Source organism: Manis javanica, chromosome 3 (assembly GCF_040802235.1).
Source record: "Manis javanica isolate MJ-LG chromosome 3, MJ_LKY, whole genome shotgun sequence".
Taxonomy (NCBI): Eukaryota; Metazoa; Chordata; class Mammalia; order Pholidota; family Manidae; genus Manis; species Manis javanica.
The window spans coordinates 189,439,218-189,465,203 of NC_133158.1; the positions used below are offsets into that span (position 1 = coordinate 189,439,218).

At 36.1% G+C, this 25,986-nt stretch overlaps 1 protein-coding gene across 2 annotated transcripts in view; it reads right to left on the reverse strand.

Annotated features, from left to right (window-relative positions):
* Positions 1–445: 445 nt before the first annotated feature.
* Positions 446–25,986, reverse strand: part of ETFDH (electron transfer flavoprotein dehydrogenase) — a 32,857-nt gene continuing 7,316 nt past the window's right edge. For both annotated transcript variants that reach the window (XM_017658699.3, XM_036992965.2), the window contains 12 exons: positions 22,429–22,569; positions 21,804–22,033; positions 20,495–20,576; positions 19,948–20,066; positions 17,940–18,017; positions 13,315–13,461; positions 11,964–12,104; positions 10,595–10,738; positions 7,582–7,750; positions 2,208–2,390; positions 1,714–1,935; positions 446–773 (listed from right to left, as the gene is read on the reverse strand). In XM_017658699.3, the coding sequence (XP_017514188.1) occupies positions 610–773; positions 1,714–1,935; positions 2,208–2,390; positions 7,582–7,750; positions 10,595–10,738; positions 11,964–12,104; positions 13,315–13,461; positions 17,940–18,017; positions 19,948–20,066; positions 20,495–20,576; positions 21,804–22,033; positions 22,429–22,569 (1,820 nt within the window). In that variant the 3' untranslated portion in view covers positions 446–609. The remainder of the gene's footprint in view (positions 774–1,713; positions 1,936–2,207; positions 2,391–7,581; positions 7,751–10,594; positions 10,739–11,963; positions 12,105–13,314; positions 13,462–17,939; positions 18,018–19,947; positions 20,067–20,494; positions 20,577–21,803; positions 22,034–22,428; positions 22,570–25,986) is intronic.

Consider the following 25,986-nt stretch of genomic DNA (forward strand, 5'->3'; position numbering starts at 1 on the left):
TTGTTTCCCTCAATTCATTGGTAATCTCTCTGTAGCTGGTTTATGCTGATATTTTATACTCACAAATAATACAGGTATACATGTTCAGGGCTCTAAAGAGCCAGAGTAAATATTTTAGGCTTTGTGGACCAGTATAGTCTGTCACAACTACTCAGTTATGCAGTTGTAGCTCAGAAGTAGCCATAGACAACAGGTAAACCTATGTGGACAGCTGTGGTCCAGTAAAACTACTCAGAAGAAAAGTAGTGGGCTTGATGCCAACCTCTAGAATATACATTTACTTTTATACTTGGTCTTGAATTTGATCAGTCAAATGTACATTAAAGGCCAGCAGTGTATTTTGCTGTTGGTACTGAATCTTTGAGAAATTGGAGAGCTAAGTAGGTGCTACATCACTTAAAAAATTTTAAGAGAAATACTCAATTTTTAATGGGACAATTTTAGGTATAAGTATAAAATTTTTATTTCACTGATAATTATTTTATGAACATTCAGATCAGTAATATGCTTTAAGGCATTTTGACACTTGTTAACTTCTAAATATTTAAAAGTTAGCTTGTAACTTTAAACTGCCTGTAAAATGTGCCTGCAAATGTTATCAGTTGCAGTTTACATTCCATTGTAAGCAGGTCCTCCACCACCTTCAGGTACCACCCAGTTAATATTCTGACTTGGATCTTTAATATCACATGTTTTACAATGCACACAGTTCTGAGCATTTATCTGTAACCGAAATCCATCACCTTGTTCCAAAGGTACAAACTCATAAACTCCTGTAAAGAAAAACAGAATATTGTGAAGTACCTTTTTTTAACTTTTAAAATTAAAAAATAGGTATTGAAGTCCTGAAAACAGTAGCTGCTACGGAAACCTTGAATGTTTTGTTTTCTGACTTCACCCACAGAGAATATTATGAATATCTCTGTGTGTGCTATTAGTAGTAAAAATTAAATGTAGATAACAGCAGAAGGTGTAGCAGTATTTGGCGAAGTTAGTCTTACTGAACAAGGTGACTCATCATTTAGCAGTTTCTGAGTCCCAGTTTTATATATATGTGTAGTATAGTTGAAAAGACAATTGAGATTCAATCCTTACTCTGCTTCTGATGACAGAAATGATTAAAAAATAAGACAGTTAAGGTCCCTGCCTTCAAAGAGCTTGTCCCTCTCCAGAATGTACTAATTTTCACATACAGATTATTATTCTACCGTATCATTTGAGGTCCACTTCCAAGTAGTGTAGTTGTAGTTGAAAGCTCAGCACTAAGAGTATTAATGATGAATTTAAAGTTTGGAGCCATTTCCTTGAGCTGAATATGGCTATAACCTAGTATTTTACTAGATATATACCATATGTACATGTGTGGGTGTATAGAAGCAGCAATGACAGAAATGATTTCTTAAAAAAGACTTAAATGTGGAAGGAAGTTACATATTTTTGAGTTACATATTTTGGTGTTACATATTTCTTATCTTGGTCTGAGGGTAGACAAGGAAAAGCTTTTTCTGAGGAATGTCAACTGAATTACACTTAAAAAATCCCTATTAACACTGCTAGTTAGAATAGGAACCATGATGTTTTCTAAAGGAAACTGGATATAAGGCTCACAGTTGCTACGCAACGGAGAATTTCTCAGTATAATGGAAGCGTATTTATAACATGGTTAAAGTGAGTATTTGTATTTTAGGAATGGAAAGAAATTACATTACTGACCTGCAGGGCAGAATCGCTGCTCAGGCCCATCATATATTGACAGATTTCTGTTAACAGGTATACTGTCATCCTCTAAGGTTAAGTGTGCCGGTTGGTCATGTTCGTGATTAGTACCACTCAGAGCCACAGATGACAGAAGGTCAAAGCTGATCTGCCCATCAGGTTTTGGATACTCAATAGGTGTGCAATCCTTGGCTGGCTTGAGCTGATCAGAGTCAAAGCCTTCAAAAGTTTTGAGGAAGATTTTAAAATATAACAATTTTAAGGTACTTTTAAAAATTTTTTATAAAAACTTGAAAATATCCCAAAGAATATACTTTAGCCCTCTAATAACAACGACACACTGTTCTCTTAAAGATACTGAATTTTATCATTTCTCTAATAAAGCAAGTTTAAAACAACGTAAAAAAAAAGTACTTTTCCACTAAATGGATCCCATCCCATTCATGCATTTTTAATTATAACATTCATATTCTCAAATATGATGGAATTACCTTTATGTTTTAGAGTCCATGGCTCCATTCCTCTAAATATCCAGTAAAATATTCCTGTATAAATCATCCCTCCGTATACACCCAGTATTCCATGGCAGGATGGTCTTATATTTCTCACATAATACAGCTCTTTCCACACCCATGATTTCTTCAAATTCTCCTCATACTCAGTTACATAGAGTCCTTTTATTAAAAACATGAAATGTTAAGTGTGAAATTGCTTCAAGGAGCATAAAATACTTCATGCCCTCTAAGAGGTGTTTTGCTACTGAAATATCTGATGGGTGATACAAGACCACACTTGAGTCTTTCATGTATAAAAATGCAAGCATCCTCCAGAAAGTCACGTTAACAGGCAATAAGACATTTTACTTCCTATACTAGTAGCATGGAAAATCAGTTTCAAAATTCAGTGAACCTGAAAGGAAGTTTTAAGATAACAAGTTATAATGTTACCTATAAAACAGTGAATAATTTAGAATTCATCAATGAAGCTTCTACCTGTTAAGGGTTGAATTGTGTTCCTCCGTGAAAATATTTCTTGTTCTAATTCTCAGAAGGGTCAGAATAGGGCAGTTGCAGATGTTAGTTAAGATGAGGTCATACTGGAGTAGTGGGAATGGGTCCTTAATCCAGTGACTGGTGTCCCTACAGGATGAGATGATACAGACTATACAGAACAAGGACTGAGGAAGACTGAGGCAGATAAGGTATTCTGCTAAAGTCAAGGAATGTCTGCGGCTGTCTGAACTGGGAGAGGCAAGAAACGATTAACCCCCTAGAGACTTAAGAGAGTATGGTCCTGCTAACACATGAACTCCTGCTAGCCTGTAGGACTTGGAATAAATTCCTGTTGCTTTAAGCCACCCACTTCGTTGCGGCAGCCTTAGCAAACTGTAACACTCAAGACCTGGTGCAGGCATTTAGTGTTAAAGGGAACAAACTGGTTTTTCTAGTTAACTTTTGTGAACGTCGTGGTGACTATACTCTTCCTACACATGGTTTACTTTTCTGGCTCTAATTACTTTTCCTTCAGGCTTTAATCTGCAATCTGGTCTTTGGTGATCTACTTGCTCCATTCTATGTGTTGTGCTGTGTATACATGATGAGGAAAATATGAATAATATCCAACAAGGAAAGATACTTAAGAAAAGGAGAAAAAAAGTTCCACTATACAACATAATACTCCATCTTGCCTAGTTGGCTCTCCCTGAAGTTCCCTCTTGCCTTTTCTATGTTCTACTTATCTCTTCCTCTCCTACACCCTTGGCCTCTATTTCTACAAAGATATTTGAGGGCAAAGTCAGGTTGCATACTTCTAAATGGAGGGACATTTGTTACCTGGAATTCTAAAGATGAGGTTAATTTCTCAAATATCTGGAGTTGCTACTGTGTGCAAGGTGTTTGAATTTCATGGTGAGCAAAGTGTCTGCCCTCTAAGAGGCAGGAAGCAAAGATAATAAATTGTACAGTGTGCCAAAATGTGGAAAATACTGTTGAAAAAAACTCTTTGGGAGTGGGGTGGGGTGGGAATGTTCTGTGTGGGTGTTACAAAGTAATTGATAGAGTCAATGTCAGGTCACTGTGAGAGTCATAGTTGAGCAAGGGTGAAGGAGTGAGGGAGTTGGCCATGAGCAAAGACTGAAAAGAGAGCACACTGGGCCTGTTTCAGGAAAGGTGAAGCCAGTGTGGCTGGAATGGAGAGTAAAAAGAGATGAAGGAGTGTGAGGAGTGAGGGAATGTTTTGCCTGAGGGTTTCAGCCCCAGGCAAGTTCACTGTAGATTCAGTGAGACCGAGAAATGGCAATGGAACATTCTTGGGGTAAAAGGGTTTACACCCGGCTTTATTCTCAGAGTGGTAGGTCAAGCACAAGAATCATGCTTGCATCTAGCCATCTGCGGGTCCATAATCCTCCTGTCTCTGCCTCCACCCAGAGCACTGGGTGGAGCTCTTGATACGGTGATTCAGTCAATAATAGCTCATTGCCTACAGGCATGGAAGCAGTAGCCTAGCAGTAGGCCAATTATATCATCAAGTAGTTTAGGGTCAGGTTAGGATCCTGGCCACAGGAACTTCCATTTTCCCCAAACATGTACATAATGTAATGTGGTACTGTTGAACCTGAAGTTACGTCTCAAGAGGCAGGACACCCCTGGTACTATTCTACTTTTGATGTGAGTGAAACAAAACATTGCTTTATCTATCTAACAGAGTTGTCATGTAGTTTTCTTTGTACAGCACACATTTTAATCCTCTGTGTTGTGGGGAAGTTGGGGTTCCTATGGCCAGGATCCTCACTGAATTTAAACCACTTGATGATGTAACTGGCCTGCTGCTAGGCTACTGCTTCCACAACTGTAGGCAATAAGCTATTATTGCACTATATATATAGAGAGAGAGAGCGAGAGAGGGAGAGAGCTCTGGGTGGAGGTAGAGATGCTAGTGCTTGACCTTACTGCCGGGAGAACAAGCCGGGTAATAAACCCTTTTGCCCCAAGAACATTCTACTGCCTTTTCTTAGGTCACACTGAATCCAAGCTAACTTTCTGGGGGCTGAAACCCACTGTAAAGACAATTGGCCACAATTGGCAGGGTTCACGTTGACCAAAGGAAAAGACAGGCTGTCTTTATGGGAAGGGTGCTCCAGCGGGCTGCCCCTGTGAATGGGGAGACAGTGGATTGTCCCCCAATGGGTATGTGGTCTGAGGTGGCCTGCCTCCTAGAGGACTGGGCCCCACCCCAGGACTGGAGGCAAGTGGAGGTGACACCTGAGGCAGTAGGAGTAGCCCTTGGTATAGTAAGTAGGTCTTTTGAGAGACATGCCTGTGAGGCAGCGGCAATGGTGGGTTGGCTGCTTCTCACATTACTAAAAAGTCTACAGATTGGAAGGACACACTCCTGAAAAAGACACAAGAAATAGTGGCACAAGAACGTGAGCTGCAAACTGCTGTGGATTCACTGAAGGATGAAATGGCATTGATGTGAGAGAAGGCAGCACAAGAACACAGGCAGCGAGGTGCCATTGAAGAGGTAAAATATTCCTTACAGAATGAGAGGGCAGCGCTGCCAGGTGCTCTGAAGGAGGAAAAGGCCATCAAGGAAAATGATGTACTCCTGAGGGAAGCACAGGCAGAGGGAGCACGAGAATGCCAGCTGTGAGGCACTGAGGTGAAGGAAGGAGAGCTGTTGAAGACTGAGCTAGCACTGCTGCGAAGCACAGTAGAGAAGGTAAAGGTTGTAGCAGAGGAGGAAGGGGAGAGAAAGGTGCCATCAGCCCCAGAAATGGAGGAGCTGGGGAAGGATGAAGGGGTGGTGCCAGAGGCATTGACCCCTCCTCTATTGAAAGCACACCCAGTGGTTGTAAATAAAGACCCAGCAGCTGAGGGTTTCCCCAGGAGAGGTGCAGTCCCCTCCTGAGGTCATGGAGCACTCTATGCTCTGCCCCTTTACTCAGGTTGAGCTGGTGGATTTGGCCTCCTGGTTTAGGCAGAAGCCCTCAGGGTCAATATCAGCTTGGCTCCTGCGTCTGTAGGACTTAGGGGTGGATGGAATTGTTCTGTCTGGATCAGAGATGGGAAAGTTGGGTTCCCTGATGGTTCAGCTTGCCTTGAGGCAGTGATTATAAAGTGCACATCAGACCCCAGGAAATCACTCCCTCCTTGATTGGCTTGTGGCTGCACTTCGTGCTGTGTGGCCCAATCAGGGTGATCTACCATCCTCCTCTGCTAGATGGCATAGATATTGAGCTCCCACAGGTGTTAATGGGACCTAGGCATAAGAAATGCCATCTATAGTCCAGAGAAACATGACCCAGATGAGGAGCCTTTCATTACAGGGATGAGAAATATTGTGGTTCAAACAGCTCCCATATTCCTTTTTAGGTCTCTAGTGGACATTCTTGCCCCTCAGTTAGGGATGCCCATAAGCAAGGTTACATGTATAGTAGCAGACTTAGGAGAGGCTGAAGCAATTAGAACACAGAAATAAGATCTGCCACTTACAAGAATTTAAAGGGCCCTGTGAAGTTTATAGGACCCAGATGTGGGTTGATTTAATATGGGCAGGAGCAGGTGGAAGGAAATTGGATGGTAAGTCAAATAGGATCTTACTGGAGCTATGGCAACAACTGAAACCAGAGTAGCAGTTCCAGCCATTAAGACCAAAGAGACAGAGTTTAGAGACAGAGCTACAAGTCTGGCCTGTGTGTCTGCAAGATTTCCTGATGGAAGTGAGCCAACCCCACTTGAGCCCACACAGGAAGATGATTGGGGAAAACACAGTTTGACTGAAGGGAAGGTGAGGTACCTGCCCTGAGGGACTGGGGGGGAATGGGAGGCACGTTGAAATAGCTATCCATTGGTCCCCAGTGAACATACAATGTGTCTTGGCTTTGGTGGACACAGGGGCTGAATGTTCACTGATCCATGGTAACCCTGGGCGGTTCCCCAGGACCCCTTCCTGCTATAGTCCTATCACAGGACCACTCTCTTGCATGCATCCTATCTGATGGACAAGATTTGCCTACGTTGGTGTCATTAAGATGTGTCTTATTGCTCCTAAGGTCTTTGTGGATTGGGAACCTCCTCTTGCTTGAGGATTATTATAATTTTTGTTCAAAATCTTGTATATTAATTTTTGTTATCATCTTTAAGTTGTTATTCATTATTGCCCTTAAGGTCTTTGTGGATTGGGAACCTCCTCTGGCTTGAGGATTATTATTTTTGTTTTCTGTATCAAAATCTTATTGTATCTTAATATCTGTTATTATCTCTAAGTTGTTATCCTCTGTTGCTGTTGTGGAATCTGGTTGAGTGCTCCAGCTTTCTCACACAGGGACCATTGCGGAAGACTGAGAGCATGTAGATTATAAGGCAAAAATCCTGGAGGGGTGGAGTGTGGGGAAGTTGGGGTTCCTATGGGCAGGATTCTCACTGAATTTAAACCACCTGATGATGTAACTGGCCTGTTGCTAGGCTACCACGTCCACACCCACAGGCAATAAGCTGTTATCGTACTATATATAGAGCTCAGCCCAGTGCTCTGGGTGGAGGCAGAGATGCTAGTGCTTGACCTACTGCTGGGAGAACAAGGCAGGTAATAAACCCTTTCACCCCAAGAACATTCAACTGTCATTTCTTTGGTCACACTGAATCCATAGTGAACTTGCCTGGAGCTAAAATCCAATGGCAAGATAGTGTAAAGGGACACAGTATCTTATCTTTCAATGTCAACTGAAATATACACAAAAAAGCCAAAATTTCTAGTTGAATTTATTTTCATCTAGCTACATGCTAGTGTGTTTAAGTAGCTTCTTTTTAAATATCTCAATGAAGAACCTAACAATTTTCTATACCTTAAATAAGAAGTTCTTACCCAATGTATTTGATTGGAGATTTTCACTACTTAATTGGTTAAAAATAGATTCAGCTGCCAGCATTCCACTTTTCATTGCTGTGTGGGTACCTTTGATCTTGGGAACATTCATGAAGCCAGGGCTACAACCAATTAGTAAGCCACCAGGAAATGTGAGTTTTGGTATAGACTGGAAAGAAATATTCAGAGTGCATTTGTTAGTGCAAATGAAACCAGCAAAACAACACTCCATGCTACAGCGTCCTAAAGTCTTCTAAAGCTGTATGGTAGAACTGGGGAAAAAAATACATGAAAAGGAACATAGTGGAGGAAAAAAACAAAGCAAGGGCAGTTTATTCTCCTTTGCTAAGAATGAGGATTATAACTATTACTATTTTCTATTAAGACTTTTCTTTCTCTTCCCATGACTGATGTACATGAAACAGATTTAAGACCAGACCATTAACATAAATAAACATTTTTATTTATACATATCCACATCATAGTTAAAAATAATTCTCTAAACCTGAACAACATACCTAAATTGTGATCTGCTTTTATTTGTGTTCTGGGTAAAAACATGATTTACAAAGGATGCTTAAATCTATATACCCTTCTTATTTTACTTTGATACCTGGGGATGAAAACTTAGGTTCTAATCATGGCATAAGTACAATTAGCTACTACCTCTAAATTTAAATAACTATTTAATTAAGTTGAAATTTTCCAAAATAAATTTTAAGACAGTAGTTTGGACCTCAGAATACATTTCTGATGAAAAACAATGTAATAATGGATGGTGATATTTTTCAGTTTATCCAATAAAAGCCTATAAGTACAATATAGCAGCTAAATTGTAGATTATTTGTACTTTTTAGTTTGAGGAGAGAGTAGAGAGCAATGCAGAGCTGTTCTTTTCCCCCTGCTGTATTTTTATTTCTCTAAAGGCTTCATAAACCAAGCCATGGGTCTTTGCTGGGAATGTGGCGGGTAGTAGAAGTGTGGCTGATGGTGCTGAGAGACTCAGAGGAGAGGAGCTTAACAGGAAACTCCTGCAATAGCTGCAAGAAACATGGTGAGGGGTCTGTGGCAACAGCTCCCATCACTTAAAAGAATTCTGTGGGAGGGAGGTGGCGAGTGGCAAAACCTGGGGGCAGAAGGAATGCTGGTAAAAGAAGGGTCAGGGCCCAAGTCCTTTCACAGCACCTGTGGGACTGAATTTATTACTGTGCTTCTCAGAGCAAACTCAGTATCAGAACCACTACATAAAGGAGCATTAAATCAGCATCACAGGGTAGAAAATAGGCAGAAAGGGCTTTCCTGGAATGCTCCAAGGTGAAAACAGAGATAATGCTTAGGAACTGGAATAATGACAATGCTTTTCTTGAGTAAGGCTGTGGCCTTGCTAGCAGAATTTGAATAAATGACAAGAATACTGTGAAGTTTAATAAAAAGGCATGGATTGTTAGGGCAAGTTTTTCCAAACTGGTGTTTAGTTCCTAAGAATGACAATTTTATGGCCCAAGAAAAATGTGTTTTTAAGTCCTGGGAGAATCCCACTTTGGGAAGGCAGTGTTACTGGCAGCTGGGCATCTTGTTAAGGAACTAGGGACCAAGGAAAAGTTGCACTGAAAAATGTATTCTGGCACATCCATTAACTAGGGCTATGAGTAATTAGAAATCCACTAGGAAAGGTGAGTTTTGGTACAGACGGAAGAAAGAGAAAAGTAAAAAGTCATGTAATATCTGTTAGCTCAAAATAAACAAAACTGAGTGTTTTGAATTATTGTCTCTTAAGGTTCTTCGAATATGGAAGTAAGTTTCTGAGTCTTTGACTAATTAAATCAGACAATTTAAGTAAAAAGGGTGCTTGTGTGTGGTCATCTCTTCCTGCCAATCTAAGAGTCCTCTGAGATGTTGCAGCATACAAAGCAGATATTTTCAAGTACAAATCTGTGTGTATTGTTGAATATACTGAAACCTTTATATTATCAATTAAAAACAGTAGAATAAGACTGGCAATAGGGATTTTTATGGACATTATACAAAAAAGTTTAATGGGCTTTAGTGTAACACAGTTATGCAATTTAATAAATATTTGTTGCAAACAAATTGCTACCCTAGAAACAAAAACAGCCTCATAAGAAAGAATCCCATAGCAACAGAATTTGGTGACAGTGTTATTTTAAGACTCTAGTGATTACATTTATAATTTAGCAATGATTTTATTTGACTTCATGAATTATTACAGTAATAAAGTATTTAAGAGTTTTAAAAGTTAAAGTCAACCTTTTCTCAGGTTTCAATTACTTTTATAACAGATTTAAAAAGTCTCTGCTTTCTAGAATAGTTCTAGATTCCTAGAATATCAGACACAGAGAGGATCATTTTCATTTTACAAATGATTCCTAAAGGCTAGAAAAGCAACTTGCTCCAAATCATTTGGTATAAATTTTAGAGCTGAGTTTTTTAGATCATCTTACCTGTCTAATACTATTTCTACTAATAGTACTAATAACCTTTATCATAGTTAGCTACCTAGGGCTTATTTCATTATTTAATTTGCATATACTTAATATACTAACTGCATTTGATAAGATTTATTTTGAAATAAAGTAGAAAAATTAAGAGTAAAACTTCAGAGAGGCCACCTAAAAGACATCCCTTCTGCTAGGTAGTTGGGACAAATTAATTACCTTTGCTGAAAACAAAATCTGTCTCTGAGTTTCTGGCAGCTAAGGAATAAAGGCAAGTATCTTGGGTCATATAGTTTTAATTTTCTGGTTAAATAAATACCAACTAACAAATCAAAACAATTACCTCTGTTAATCTATCTCTAGAAATCAATATATTCTTAAAACTAAATGCATGGCACAATTTATTTAACTATGGTGTGACACAATTTTATAAACAGTAGGTGCTTTGCTGAATTACTTTTCTTCCTATAATTTCCTATTCTTTATCTAAATTTGTTACATTTTCAATGTTGAATTTATAATATAGAAATAAGAAACAAAAAAGTTGGAAGCATTACCTGAAAGCCACCTTCGTTGAGAGCTCTGGCTCCATATGCGATCCTTTTTCCACCCTCCAATGTTGGCTGAATGCTGGGGTGGTGTTTCCACCTCTGGAACTCTCTAAATGGACTCAGGAATGGATTTTGATAGTCTAGACCAACCTTAAAGATTTTGCATATAATATGATATATTTATGTGAGACATTTTTATTTTAAATTATATCAAACTAAAAATATGAACACTATCAGAAAACATTACATTTATTGTACTCAAAAGTACCTGGAGAAATATATGCAGTAATCCAAATTTAAATAAATAACCAAAGAAAATCTATTTAGAAAAGAAAGCCTAAACAAAAAAATACTGTGTTTATAATCAACAAAACTTAAAAAATTTAGAACATATTAATAAGGCATTTTGCTATATAAATCAAAGTCCAAATCAGAAAAATATTTGAAGGTAGGTGTCCCACACTGTTTCTACAAAAGGAGTTGTAATTATTTTTTATTCATTTATCAATACCAGCTCTAGAAATGAACTAATAAGCTATATGCAGTACTACTGAGGCAAAAATGAAGAAACAGGATGTAATTATACTTCAAAAGAAAGACAAGAAATATTGGAGGCTACATTTTACAAGGCATTATCAAAATGTTGAGACTAGTAGCCAAACATTTTTTGCAGATTCAGTCACTGGAATAAGTACACAAGGGTGATGCACTTAATACCTGGCTGAGTGTCAAAATCACCAGTAATGCATAAATTTAACAGTGTATCATATAAAGTTGAATCATGACATTAAACTATAAAGCTGCAACCAACCGCAAGGTGCAGAAACCCAGACCCTCTTCCTTTCCCTTGTATGTTCAAGATGTGATTTACTGCAAAGATGTGAGTGGCCGAAAAGGGAGAAAGTGCTCTTATTTTTTAAAAGCTAAAGATTCAAGCCCAGTGCTGATTTCATTTTCAGTGACAGCATGCGAGAGTAGAAATGGGCTTTGAAGTCAGAAAAGTTCAGGCATGAATCCTGACTGTTATATGGGTGTATATGGAAAAGCTGTTTAACTTGTTGAACTTCAGTTTTAACTCAGTAAAATAGGGTTATGTCTACTTCATAAGTTTTCTACGAAACTCAGAATTCTCAGTGAAGCATCTAGCATGGTACCTGGCATATAGTAGCTACTATTACTAAAGCTATGTTGTTTAAGTACACTAATGTCTACAATAGCCACAAATATGTTACATAGTGATAAAATCAGAAAGTAAGCTTTAAATGAAAAACATTTTAAATTCTCCAGATTCAAAATGCTCATGTTAGAACAATGATGGTCCAATGACTCTAACAGTAGAACCTGCCAAAACGGTCATAACGGTTGCATAACTTACCACAAGACCGAGAGCTACCAGGGGTTCGCCTTCATTTAAATGATAGAGGAAGGAGCCTCCGTAAGTATGTCTATCCAAGGGCCAACCAACTGTGTGCTCCACTCTCCCAGGTTTCCACTTCTTTTCATCAATGATCCATAACTTAGAAAAAAAAAGTCTTAGAGTATTATTTGAACTTTTTATGTCACCACAATGTATAAGACTTACTAAGTTTTATGTCTTACTTATTAAAACTAAAGTGAAAAGCTGTAATAAGAGAAACACAGAAAAAGCACTTCAAATACCAAACACAATTATATCAAATAGCAGAATGATGAACTGGAGTAAAGAAATAATTCAGAAAAGTAACTTTTTAAGACATTAATTAGATTCTCAGATTGTAAGAGTTTCATGTGATTATAGGAGACACCATGAGGAGATGAGGGAATTTCCAGGGCACTGTAGGACATCACCAGATGTTCTCTATCTTGATGTCGGCGATGTTACATGGGTCTGTTCACCTTATAAGAATTGAGGTGGACACTTAAGATCTGTTCCTTTATAATATATATGTTATTCCTCAATAAAACAGTTTATTCTGTCCTGCATTCTCTCCTCTCCAGTTGAAGCAATTTCTTCATCCTATTTTCAGATTGGTAAGTTTTAAATTTTAAGCAATTTCCATCTGAAATGTTAACTAAAAATCAGATAATATGATGTACATCTACTGAAACAAGCGCTTATTCACAATTTAATAAATCTAGTTATCTACAGTATCTGAACCTTTCTCAGCTTTACCTTTAAAGAAAAAATCTAAACAAAATGATTATAATGAAATTCTTACACTCCAATATATCTATATCTAAGATTTGGGAAAGCAGACCACAGAGACTGGGTAAATTGAGAAAACATACAACATTCAAACTAATTAATTTTTAGGTTGCATGCAGATCAATATACCATGGCTGAATGTGTATTTCACAAACTAAATTATCTTCACATTACAATTTTGAGTAAACATTCTTGTACAATGTGGCCATACTACAAATAACATGGATAACAGGTCAAATCCTATTAGGATTGGGCAAATGACATTACAAAAAAAAAAAACCAATGTTACAAATACTTTCAAGACTTATTTCATGCAACATCTGATACAAATAAAAACATGTGCATACAATTCAGATAGTAACAGAATTTGATTAGCAGTGTTTTTAAGCCTCTTGAAAAATATCCCAAATATTTTCAGTAATAATAAACATTTCAAGTCAATGAAAAATATAACTAAAAAAATGTTATAAACTACATGATAATACAAATGAATTTAAGTTCCATCTTTCAAAATTAAAATTACAAAAACAAACCAGAATACCTCCTTCAGTCCAATTCCATAGGTCTGGGGATCACAATTGGCCCTCAAATCAAACTTCTTATACAGTTGCTTGGCTAGATGTCCATGGCAACCCTCTGCAAATATTGTAACTTTGGCATGCAGTTCTAGTCCTCTCTCAAATGTTGTCTAAAAAATAAGAAGATGTTAAACTGCAACATTTAACAATTTAAAAAATATTCACATTCTGGTCAGCTTTGAATTGAACTATAATTTAGGTATAGAAGGTAGTGCAAATATGTAATATTTAGAAATGAGACTACTGCTGTAAATGGAATCTAATTTAAATTTTATATTTTAAGTTTTTGTTATAGTTTTCTTTTTTATAATTCAACAGTACTTGATTGAATGGTTAAGTCTGTAAGAATTAAAAAAGCAAATAGAACATGCTCATTCCAAGAAACTTTCTCTACAAATGAACATGCAAATGCAAAGCCATTTCCTCACTGTTCCTGATGTTCCAGTCCCATCATCTGAGGCAAAAACACCAGTAATAGCTTTCTTGTGAATCATGGCAGAAGATTACCTTGAACAGAAAACTATATAGAGCCTATTTATATTCTTCTAATACAAATATGAACATACTAAATATGTGCTTTGGCTACTTGTTCCTTTCACTTTTACTTGTTCTCTACTGCTAAACACATATTGTAAAACTGAAATGTTTTTTCCAAGGGTAAAAAAAGCTATAATTAAAGTATTTCTTTCTTTAGCTTTTCCTATTTTGCATGTATGTCTGGCACAAGGTAGGTACTCAATAAAGTTACTGAATAAAGAAATACAGGATTATCAAGAGTCTCTCTTATGGAATTTATCGTTCCTGATATTCCTCTATTCATATTATTTATGTGTATGTATGTATGTAGACACATTCACACAAAAAATAGGTTTATAGTGACAACCTGTTTGATAACTTTTCATATTATATTGTAAGTGATTTGCCTAATACAATATAAAGCAAATAAAGCATTCAATTTTAATGCTTGAGTCTGAGTCCCAAAATTTTTCAATTTTCTCAGTAGTTGGACATTTAGGTTGTCTAGATTGCTTTACTATTTTAAGCATTGCTTGGATGAATGTCCTTGGTCCTAAGTATTTTCAGTCTGAATGTACCTTTTTACTTTACTCAGTACCTTCTTACTTTGTTCTTGCCTTCTCCCTCTTACTTATTTATTCACTCATTGATAAGCCATGTTAACAATCTAGTATGTAAAGTTTTACCCAAATATATATATATATATATACATACATGCTGAGAATCTTACATATGTATTTAAATATCTTTGGTTCCTGATTTTACAAAAATAGGATCATATGATACAAACTTTTTTGCATCTTTTTTCACTTATTAATACTTCATGGAAAGCTTTTCAAATAACTGTGTAGCTCAAATCTTTCTCTTTAATGGTTGGACAGGAGTTGGAATGTGGAAATACCATAGATTTTTTTCAGTCATTCTGCAAATGGGTAGTAGCCATTCACTCTGTTTCCAGTTTGTTGTGACTATACACAACATTATAAAACATTCCCTTGTATATGTATCTTTACAATACTGGTGCTTTTATTCCTATAAGACAGATTTCCAGGAATGGCACTGTTAGATCAAAGGGCACACCTATTTTTATTTTACTACACGACAGTACCAGATTGCAGTAAGATAGTATCGGCGTAAAAAGACCCTAATCTCTATAGATCAGCTAGTGTTAGATCTAACTGTTCCTTTTACATTTCTGCTAAGGGTAGTGCTAACTCACTGCTATTTTAATTTGCATTTCACTGACTACTGTTTTTAGCATCTTTTTCTTTTGATTCAATAAATATTGAATGAATATCTAAAGTGTGCCAAGTTCTATGCTGGGCACTGGGGATACAGAGATGAAGAATAAAAGACATATCCTTTTCCCTCAGGCTAGTCATGGAGGTAAATATGTACATGAGTATATAATTACAAATTGTGATTGAGTGCTAGAAAAGAAAGCACGAGGCATTATGAGGGAATAATAAAATTACGCTGTGGGTGAGTGGAAAAGGTCTCTTTAAAGAATTTACAGACATTTTAGTATGCGGATTCCGAAGAAAGATATTTAAGTATCTTCCCTTATGATTTAGTGGTCACATGGATCTGCTCATCCATAAACTGTCATTTTTTTAGATTTTGCCCATTTTTCTAATTTGTTCTTTTTTTCTTGTCACTGTAGAAGTGCTTTTTGATATTACAGGTAGTCAAAATTTTCCCTCAACCTACTGTTTATCTATAGACTTTATAGTCTCTGTTGGTATACAGAAATATGTACTTTTATATGGTTAAGAAAAGGTCTGTCTCTTACAGGTTTTTAATTTCTTGTCTCTTTATGATGGCTTACCCTTCCCCTACATTGTAATTATAATCTAGATTTCTTTCAGATTTTTTTTTTGTCTTAAGAAATCATCAGAATTTAAAAAAATGAAGGTACAACTCTATTTGTTTCTTGTTTTCCCAGCACTACTTAAAAACAATTCAATCTTAATGACTAAAATATTACTTAGTATATTTCCCTCTTCTGTTAGAGAGAACATTGTCCCTTAGTTCAAGGGGCAGGTGCTGGAGCCACACTGTCTATATTCAAATCCCAGCCCCACTATTTATAGCTTTGACCTTGGGCAAGTTACTTAACCTCTGAAACTCAAAAATGTTCAAGCCAGAATTCCTATAATAAGATTTCTTATTAGAGGTGGGACTAGAGTTACTGAATAAGCAGTACGACTATGATCCTGGGACTCAGGGAAGACGTGTTGAAAACATGTGGCTTGATAAGGTCACTAGGAAAGTATACAGAGGACTAAGCACTGCGCACTAAAGCCCCAATATTTAGAGGTCAGTAGGAAGAGGAAAGGAGGCAAAGGTGACAGGAGGAGAGGCTGATGAAACACAAGGAAAACCAAGAGAAGGTGGCATGAAAAGCAAATCAAGAGAGTGTTTCAAGAAGGAAGAAGTTATTCAACTGTGTCAGTGCTGCCTACGAGAGGGTCAAGTAAGAGAAGACAGAGAACTGACTACTGACTACTGGATTCTTAGGACAGAGGTATTCGTGACTCTGACCAGAGCTGTTTCAGTGAAATGGCAGGGAAGAATGCCTACTTAAGGTGGGTTAGAGAATGGAACAACAGAGTAAACAGAATCCTTGGTTCTCCCCATGCCAAACTTATATTACTTACTAAAAACATTATTTTAAAAACTTAGATTTTAGATCCGAAATTGTTAAAACTCCACTGTACTCTTCTATGTTTTTGTATCTACATAAATACAATATAGAAAATATTAATGTTCTTGCAGTTACAAAGCACAGAATATAAAAATATACATTTAAAATATGAGCACAAAATATGAAATATCAGAATGGTGGAGTATATGTGCTTCAATCCTGTTATAATATTAAACAAAAATTTTTAAGGAATAATATATAATTTAATGATCACAATATAGGAAAGAATAACCATAACACAGGAAAGACTGTAGGAAAAACAATATTCTTTTATCATTATGAGAAGCAGTATGAGATAATAGTTGTTTGTAAACCTGGCTATTGATCAAAATCCATGGGGGCTTACTAAAATACAGCTTCTTGGAACCTAGTATAGGACATGTAGTCACAAGATCTCATGATTCAGATGTAGCCAGTCAAAACATTAGAAGGAACAAATGAAGTAGGTAAGACTTGAGAGTTTTGCCACTGCTTTTTTCTAAGCAGGAAGTAGTGAAAAGCAGGAAAATCTACTGGAAGAGACTCTAGGCTAAATTCCCAATTCTGTTCAATGGCAGAGAGAAGGATAAACTGAGTTGACAAATATTTATTAAGGACCTAACATTACCTGGCTCTTTGCCAGTCACTGGAGTAAGACTCCGTGTGTTACATGGAGTTGGAGAAATTAAGACGATGAACAAACAGGAATAGAAAAATTAATTTATTGAGATGTTGATTTGTGTTTCGTTCTTGTTATTACTGAAAAGCAAAGTATTTTTTCCTTGCCCTTTCTGAGGAACTTTCTAAAGTGTGAGATCCATGTTCTAGGAGCTTTTTTTTTTTGCAAATTCAAAAATGTAAGTTGTGAAAACCTGAAAACCATCCAAGCTTGTATTTGAATGAAAGGAAGGCAATCAGTTTTATATCTACCAAAAGGTATTAAAGTCAAGTCACCTGATTTACCTGATTATTGTTAGCAATGGAAATGATTTTTGTCCACAGAAATGAACGGAAGTGGCAGTGCAGCTGACTGAGGACCCACAGTGTGTATGATTTTTGAGTTCTTCTTGAACTGCCTATAACATTTTACTGATTCCCTCAGTAATTAATGAGTGAAATAAAACCTTGACATGTCTTTGTTTTATATTTGTATGAGTTATGTTTTCATCTTTCAAAAAAGTATTTTAAACATGTTATATCTATTTATCTAAATCATGTTTAGTTCAAAGGTGCTTCTATATTTTTAACGAGGAAAATTGCATATTAATAATTGTATTCTGATATACACTTAATGTGTAGTCTGTAGCAAGACTAAGTTATTGAATGTAAGTTCTTTCTTTCTTTTTTTTGGTCAGTTTATTAACATATAACTATTAAAACGTTTACCTTTGGGGCACCATCCTTTTGTATCCCTACATCATTAGTGGCAACTCCTTTCACACTACCATCTTCATGAAAAAGTACCTAAAATGAAAACATATTTTATTATCACCTTAGAGTTCATAACTACTTTGAAAAGAAACAATAAATAGCCTTAGATTTTTTAGAAAGTGAATACATTCTCTAGATTATAGAACTACAGGCTTTAAAATGTTTAGCAGAAAAAAGAAATGGTTTTGAGATACTCCCTAGGGTATAAAAGAACACAGTTCAAACAACTGGAAATGAAAGACATGCCACAACCTTAATGAGAAGGAAAAGGGGAAACTAGAGGACACTAAAGAAACTGGTAAATTTAAACAAAAATCTCTTTGCAGAGTTCAAATACAAGAAATGTATACAGAACCCAAAATCAGGGCCTGTAACAAAGAAGAGCATCACGGTGGGTGTCAAAAAAAGTGTCAGGAAGCCTCTGTCCCAAGTGAGCTAAGACCCAAAAAACAGAGAAAACAGAACAGAATGAAACAGCGAGGCTGAAGACAGCCCAAAGTGATTAAAGTTTATTTCTGGAGTAAAAAGAAAGGGGAAAACTGTCAAAAGTATAATTCTGAGGATGAAAAATAACAATACTCTGTAATCCTTTCTTGGTTTCTGTTTACTTTCTGGGGGAAAATGCTCTTTGGCTAGGAAAGTACAAAATGTAAACTAGAATTATGCAACAGAAAGTATGGGGTGGAAAGGTAGGATAGGAATTGGCAGTGATGGTATGAAAAAAGATTAACATGTTTTATCTGATACTTGAAAACCAATCAACAGTAGAATGTGGCTATGAACTATAACTGATGTGTGGCTTGCAGTACCAAAATAACTGACAAATCATCGATCTATTGATGATCTTTAAGGAACTGAGGAAAAGAGGAATAAGAGACTAGAAGCGTGTGTGTGTGTACTCAAAAACTGAAAACCACGAATTCTGAAAACCACTGATCCCATTCAAGAACATTTTATCTAGCAGAAATGCAAACCCCCACATACTTGGGTCCACAAATTCCAAATGTATAAGTATGGATGAGAAAACAGAAATTAGCTGTACCAAGTACAATACAGGGACCTAGGTGTTTTATTTGATTTACATTCCATAAGGGTAAAATCAAATAAAATACTATTTTTAATTTTCCCTGGTGTCCAACACAAGAAAAACCCCCCTCCAATCAAGAATCTTTCAGCGTTTCTTTTAGAAAGCAACTGTAAACCTTTTCTCTGTCTCTCTGATATATATATAGAGATCTCTTTAAAAGCTAAGTAAGACTCCTGGCAGATTTGCACCTCAGAAATGTTTCTTGGGAGCTTTGGAGATGCATTTGAGACATGAATCAACAGTGTGATGTGGTTACCAAAGAGTTATTTTGAGGGAATTTATAGAATAACAGTTTCTAGAAAGAAGAAGATAACGGGCCAGCTCTACACAAGGTTTGAGTAGTTTATTCATTCCAGGTGACATTTCATAAAGGGGATAAAAAATGAGTGCATTCAGAGAAGGGCAATGAGAGTATGAAAGAACTCAAACTATGCAACATGATGGTTGAAAGAACTGAGAATATTTAACTGGGAAAGAATAAAACACCAGAGTGATGGCAGTGAAGAAAGTAGGGCATAATTATATTGGACAGTTTGTCCTTGAAAGAGGGCATAGATTTGTTCTCTACAGTGTAGAACAGTAAGTAAATTTCTATTTAACATAAGGAAGAGAGTATTAGCAACAATCCATACATCAGACAGAAATTTTTCATCCTCAATGGTGCTCAGTCCTAAATTGGATGATCGTTTGAAGTGGGTACAATGTTACAAGTACTCTTTGGATTAGATTTTCTTAAGATTCCTTCTAATCTTACAATTCTAAAATCCTATGGCTTTTCTAAAATACTTTTTTCTTTACCTCTAAACCATTCTTGGTTTAGATTCAAAAGACAAAGAGACTACTTCCTGTAGATGTTAAAAACAAAACTGCACCCACCTCAGCAGCAGCGCAACCAGGGTAAACTTCAACGCCGAGAGCTTCTGCTTGTTCCCCCATCCAGTTCACTAAATGCCCCAAGCGTACAATGTAATTGCCATGATTATTCATTGGGAGACCTACAAATATATGTTGAATTTATAAATCTGACTTTTTATTGATAAGGCATCTCAAAAGCGTAAATATTTAATTTAAAAATTCTAATAAATATATAATTTCTCCATGAATTTACACATCTTATGGTCATAAGTTCAGTTTTTTCCTACAATTTTGGTCTAGAGTTCTAATCATTAAACTAAAAACATTGTACCACTAAGTCAAAAATTCCTGGTTGCCTTACAAGGCTATCTCAACTCTTGTAGACTGGAAGACACAAGAACTGGGTTCTAGTCCTGATTTCCCACACTCTAGCTGTAAACTGGGTAAGTTTTTAAAATCTCTGGGCCTGAGTTTTCTCATCTGCAAAAGGAAGATATTTCATAAGATGAAATGTAGTTCCTGCCAGCTGTAGAATTTTGTAACTTTATGAATATTTACCATACCTTACCTGGAAGAATTGGCACAGGAATTCTGTATTTTGCTGTTAAGATTCCAAACCTATCTTCTGTTACAGGAGTGTTAAGTGGAGCCTAGAAACAAAAGGAAAGTAAGTTTGTCATTTATATTTGTAAGGGTAAAAAAACTGTCAAAGGGGAAAGGGAGCTGCCCTCCTCACTTTTCTTTCATCACTTCCTTTAGAAAACGTGGAACTGTAAATCCTTTGTCTCTTTGAGATGTATGGGAATCTTCTTAAAAGCTAAATAAGCAGTTCTGAATCTCAGGAATGTCTGTCTTGGGGGCCTTGGAGACACCTTTGCAATGTGAACGATGGCTTCCTGTCTCCCGGTCTCTGTGGGAGGCGGACCTAGGTGCTGCCTCCAGGCTGTAACTCCTACTTGATGGAAACATAAGTTTTATTTTTCCTTTGAATAAATACAAGTCCAAGTAATGGACTGTATCTGCCTAGTTATATGGGGCTTTGATGTGAAAAACTTTTTCTATTAGAATTCATATCATGTCAATAATTCAGATATCTATTTTGATATATTGAAAAGAGTTAATTAGGCAAAAGGTATTTCTAGTTAAAAGAAGCTTGATATTTTAGAAAGAGCATACATGAAATTTTTAGAATTCAATTTATTTCAGACATAAAGAATACAGAAGTATTTATATATATTTTTAACCTTTACAAAGTATATTCACAGACACTGAATATTCTAACTTTGAAAAAGACAGGACAGGTATAACACAGCCCATCTTACAGAAGAAAAAACTTAAGACATACAGAGTAAGATTTTCACCAAGGTCATACAAATTATGAGAAAAGTAAAACTAGCATTTGGGTCTCTGTATCATACCAGTGCCTTTTCTGCTTAGTTTATAGAAGGCCATACTAACTTATTTCTTTAGAAAATCAGATTATCCTCTTGGCTTTAGATACTGGAGTATCCCAGGAAATTTATATAACACTTTATGAAGAAAATGATATAAGTACCTATGGAGTAAGTCAGAAAATACCCTCAAAATCAAAATGCTATATTTCATTAAGTATTCCAAGATCTCAAAATAGAGCCGTCTCACAAATCTAGTACATAAATACAACATATAGAAGATATTATACAAATAATGAGTTAGTGTGTCAAAATTATAACTATGTTTGATATGGTTCAATTTTTTTGGTCTTTTTAAATTAAAAAAACAATATAACTATTCTTTAAAAGATAGAATTACATGAAAAGGGTTTTCCATATTTCAGTAATTTGGAAATGGAAACAAAATAGAGATTTGACTTATATAAAAAAAACAATTTTTCATACTCCCTTCTCCTTCCAGTCTGGGAACAATTCTTCAAAAGCATGTGGATCAAGGCAAGCCCCCGAGAGAGTATGAGCTCCTATTTGAGCAGCTTTCTCCACTAGACAGACACGGATGTCCTTCTCATGTCTGGCAGCCAACTGCTTTAGGCGAACGGCTGCAGAGAGTCCTGCAGGGCCTGCACCAACAATCACCACATCCGCTTCCTCTACAAACCTCTCCATGTTCACTCCTAGGAAGAGAAAATGTTAAAAAAAAACCACACACACAAAAATTCTGGGATGAATATGACCTGATAAAGTTACATGCTGGACTACAAATATCCACTGTGTTTTAGAGCATTTTTTATAGAAATTGCCCTTCTGCTTGAGAATTATACTAAGTATATATTATATCAGTTGCATGTTCCAGTGCATATCTTATTTTCTCTTCCATAAACCAACTTTTGGCTTGAGATTCATTATTAGAAATATAGCAAATATTTGCTTATCTAATATTGATATATAATAAATTTGGTAAAGCTGTAAAATATTATTAGATGATTTTGCATCATGAAAACATAATCTCTACAAAATGATACAGATTATCTAGAAAAGTCTCAACAGTTTTACACAAGTTATTACTTACCTTCCCATCTCTTGTCCTTATCCCGGGGATAAATAGTATAGTGGGTAGTAATTCGAGGCACAACAGAAGTTGAAGACCATCTCGAGGCACACAGAGGTAGATAGTTTTTCTTAATTTTTAAAGCATGAAAACACTGATATGCTGCACAAAAATTATGAACATTGTTATTTTTTCAGTTGGTTTTCCTCAGGAGTAGACTGAAAAAACATTTTTATTTAAAAGAAAAAAACTCTTAGGATTGGGGATCAAATCTGGCTTCTATTTAGTTTTCTAATTTAACTCTAGTCTTTTAATTAGCTCTAAGACATTATTAACAAATCACTTAACCGCTTTAGATTTCAGTTTCCTCATCCAAAAAAGGGTCACTGTAGATGACCTCTAAAGTACTTTTGTGATCTGAAATGGTCTGATTCCATGTAATGCCTTATATTTGGAAACCTGACTATATTAACAGTACAGACATTCAGTAAGCTGTTAGGTCTAAGCTGTAGAGCTGTTGTGATATGAGCTGGAATAGATTCTACTTTCCTCGATGAACAATTTGGTTACTTTTTCTCATAAAGCAATGTTTTAAAATTATATTTTAAAAGTACCTAATAAACTAATTTATTCAGTTTACCTTATGTCAAGCTTAATCTATAAAAAGGATGAGTATAATTTATCATCTAAACTGGGTACTTATGAGAGTAAAAAGGAGTATTAATGATTTTCTAGGACAATGTGGATAAACTGTATTTTATGGCCAGATTTTTAAAAAAATTGATCCTCCCTTATGGCAGTATCTTCTGAGAACTTTAAAAATTATGTATTCTTTGAGTTAGAAAATAGAAGTTTATAGAAATAAATATAAGTGCACAAAGATTTGTCTGTATGAATGTTCATTAAACCTCTTGTTCTAAAACCTTCAGCTTTACCTCCTCCTTCCATTACCTGAAACAGATACCCTAGTACATCAAACACCACAGAATGATAGAAGCACTTAGGTGGGAACTTTCTCAATCCCTCATCAACGTCTCTAATGTAATCTGTATTTGTGTCCACCCTGGTTCACTCTCCCAGGTTATAACAGAAGAGATGTCTTTTCTACTGAGATTGATCCTTCTACCTGGATGATGATGAATATCCCTCCCATCTCCTTTGGGACATGCCTGCATCTGATACTCTCTCTTCCTCTTGTATCTGCAATGTCTGATCCCCTTCTTTGTTACTGTTCTTCGCAATAATCCTCATAATCATAAAAGAAGGACAGAGAATCCTCCCATGGGAATAGCCATGACAGACCCAAAAACTTATATTTGGAGTATAACAATTAAGTCTGCAATGGGAGAAGGGACATAATAATAAATGGAACTGAATAAAGACTTCAAAATAGAAAACACATAAGGACTCAGCACATGATAAAGATGTCACTTCAAATCAGGGAGAAGGGATGTTTACTCACTGGTCAGATAGGTAGAAAGACATTTGGAAAAAAAGTATACCTCTCTCATTATTAAAATGAATTTCATTTGGCCAGTGATTCTGACAGAAGAAATCAAAGTATAACAAACTATGGTGATAGAAGACAAGTAATGACTCTGTAGCATCTTACTATGCTTACAGACAGTGATTGCAATGGGGTTGGGGGGACTTGATAATATGGGTGAATGTTGAAACCACAATACTGCTCATGTGAAACCTTCATAGATTGTATATCAATGATACCTTCATTAAAAAAAGATTATGGTGATAGATCCACAAATTATTTTCCTTTTTTAAAATTGAAGTATCATTGATATACACTCTTACATTGGTTTCAAATATACAACACTGGTTCAATTTTACCCATATTATTAAGTCCTCATCCCCACTAGTGCAGTAACTATCTGTCAACACAAGGCGATGTTACAGAATCAATGGCTATATTTTCCATGCTGTATTACTATCCCTGTGACCAACTTATCATTGAGAATTTTTGTGCCTCTTTATCCCCCTCACCCTTCCACTCCAACCCCTCCCCCATAGTAACCACCAGTCATTTCTCAGTGTCTTTGAGTCTACTGCTATTTTGTTTTGTTTTTAAACTCCACAAATAAGTGAAATCATTTGGTATTTGTCTTTCTCCACTTGGCTTGTTTCACTGAGCATAATACCCTCTGGTCCATCCATGTTGTTGCAAATGGCAGGGTTTCTTTCATTTTAATGGCTGAATAACAATCCATTTTGTATATATACCACATCTTCTATATCCACTCATCTACTGAGAGACACTTAGGTTGCTTCCATAACTTGCCTATTGTAAACAATGTTGTGATAAACATAGGGATGAATACATCTTTTCGAATCAGGGATTTTGTTTTATTTGGATAAATTTCCAAAAGTGGAATTACCCAGTTGAGTGGTATTTCTACTTTTAGTTTTTTGAGGAACCTCCATACTGCTTTCCACAGTGGCTGAACCAATTGGAATTCCCACCAACAGTGTAGGAGTGTCTCATTATTTCTTGTTTTTTGGATAGTGGCCATTTTGACTGGTGTGAGGTGGTATCTTATTGTGGTCTTGATTTGCATTTTCCTGATGATTAATGATGTGGAGCATCTTTTTATGTGCCTATTGGCCATCTGTATTTCTTCTTTAGAAATATCTAGTCAGGTTCTCCATCCATTTTTTAATTAGGTTGTTTGTTTTTGTTTTGAGTTCTTTACATATTTTGGATGTTAACCCTTTATCAGATAAATTTTTTATGAATATATTCTCCCATACTGTAGGTTGCCTTTTTGTTCTGCTGATGGTGTTCTTTCCCGTACAGCTTTTTAGTTTGATGTAGTCCCATGTATTCATTTTTTATTTTGTTCCCCTTGCCTGAGATGATGTGTCCAGGAAAAAACTGCTGATTCTTACGTTCAAGAGATTTTTGCCTATGTTTTCTTCTAAGAGTTTTATGGTTTCATGTATACATTTAGGTCTTTGACCCATATCAACTTTACTTTTGGGTATGGTGTTGATAGTAATCCAGTGTCATTCTCTTGCATGTAGCTGTCCAGTTCTGCCAACACTAGTTATTGAAGTGATTATCTGTTCCCCACTGTATATTCATGGCTCCTTTATGCATGTATTAATAGATCATATATGGGTGGGTTTATATCTGAGTTCTCTATTCTGTTCCATTGATCTATGGGTCTATTCTTGTGCCAGTACCATACTGTCTTGATTACTGTAGCTTTGTAGTATAGCTTGAAGTCAGGGAACATAATACCCTCAAGCTTAATTCTCCTTTCTCAAGATTGCCTTGGCTATTCAGAATCTTTGTGGTTACATATGAATTTTATGATTATTTGTTCTAGTTCACTGAAAAATGCCATTGGCATTTTGATAGGGATTGCACTGAATCTGTAAATTGCTTTGGGTAGGATGGCCATTTTGACAATCTTAATTCTTCCTATTCATGAGGAAGGGATGGATTTCCATTTATTTGTGTCTTCTTTAACTTCTCTCCTGAGTGTCTTAGTTTTCAGAGTACAGGTTTTCACTTCCTTGGTTAGGTTTATTCCTAGGTATTTTATTCTGGAGTTGTTTTCC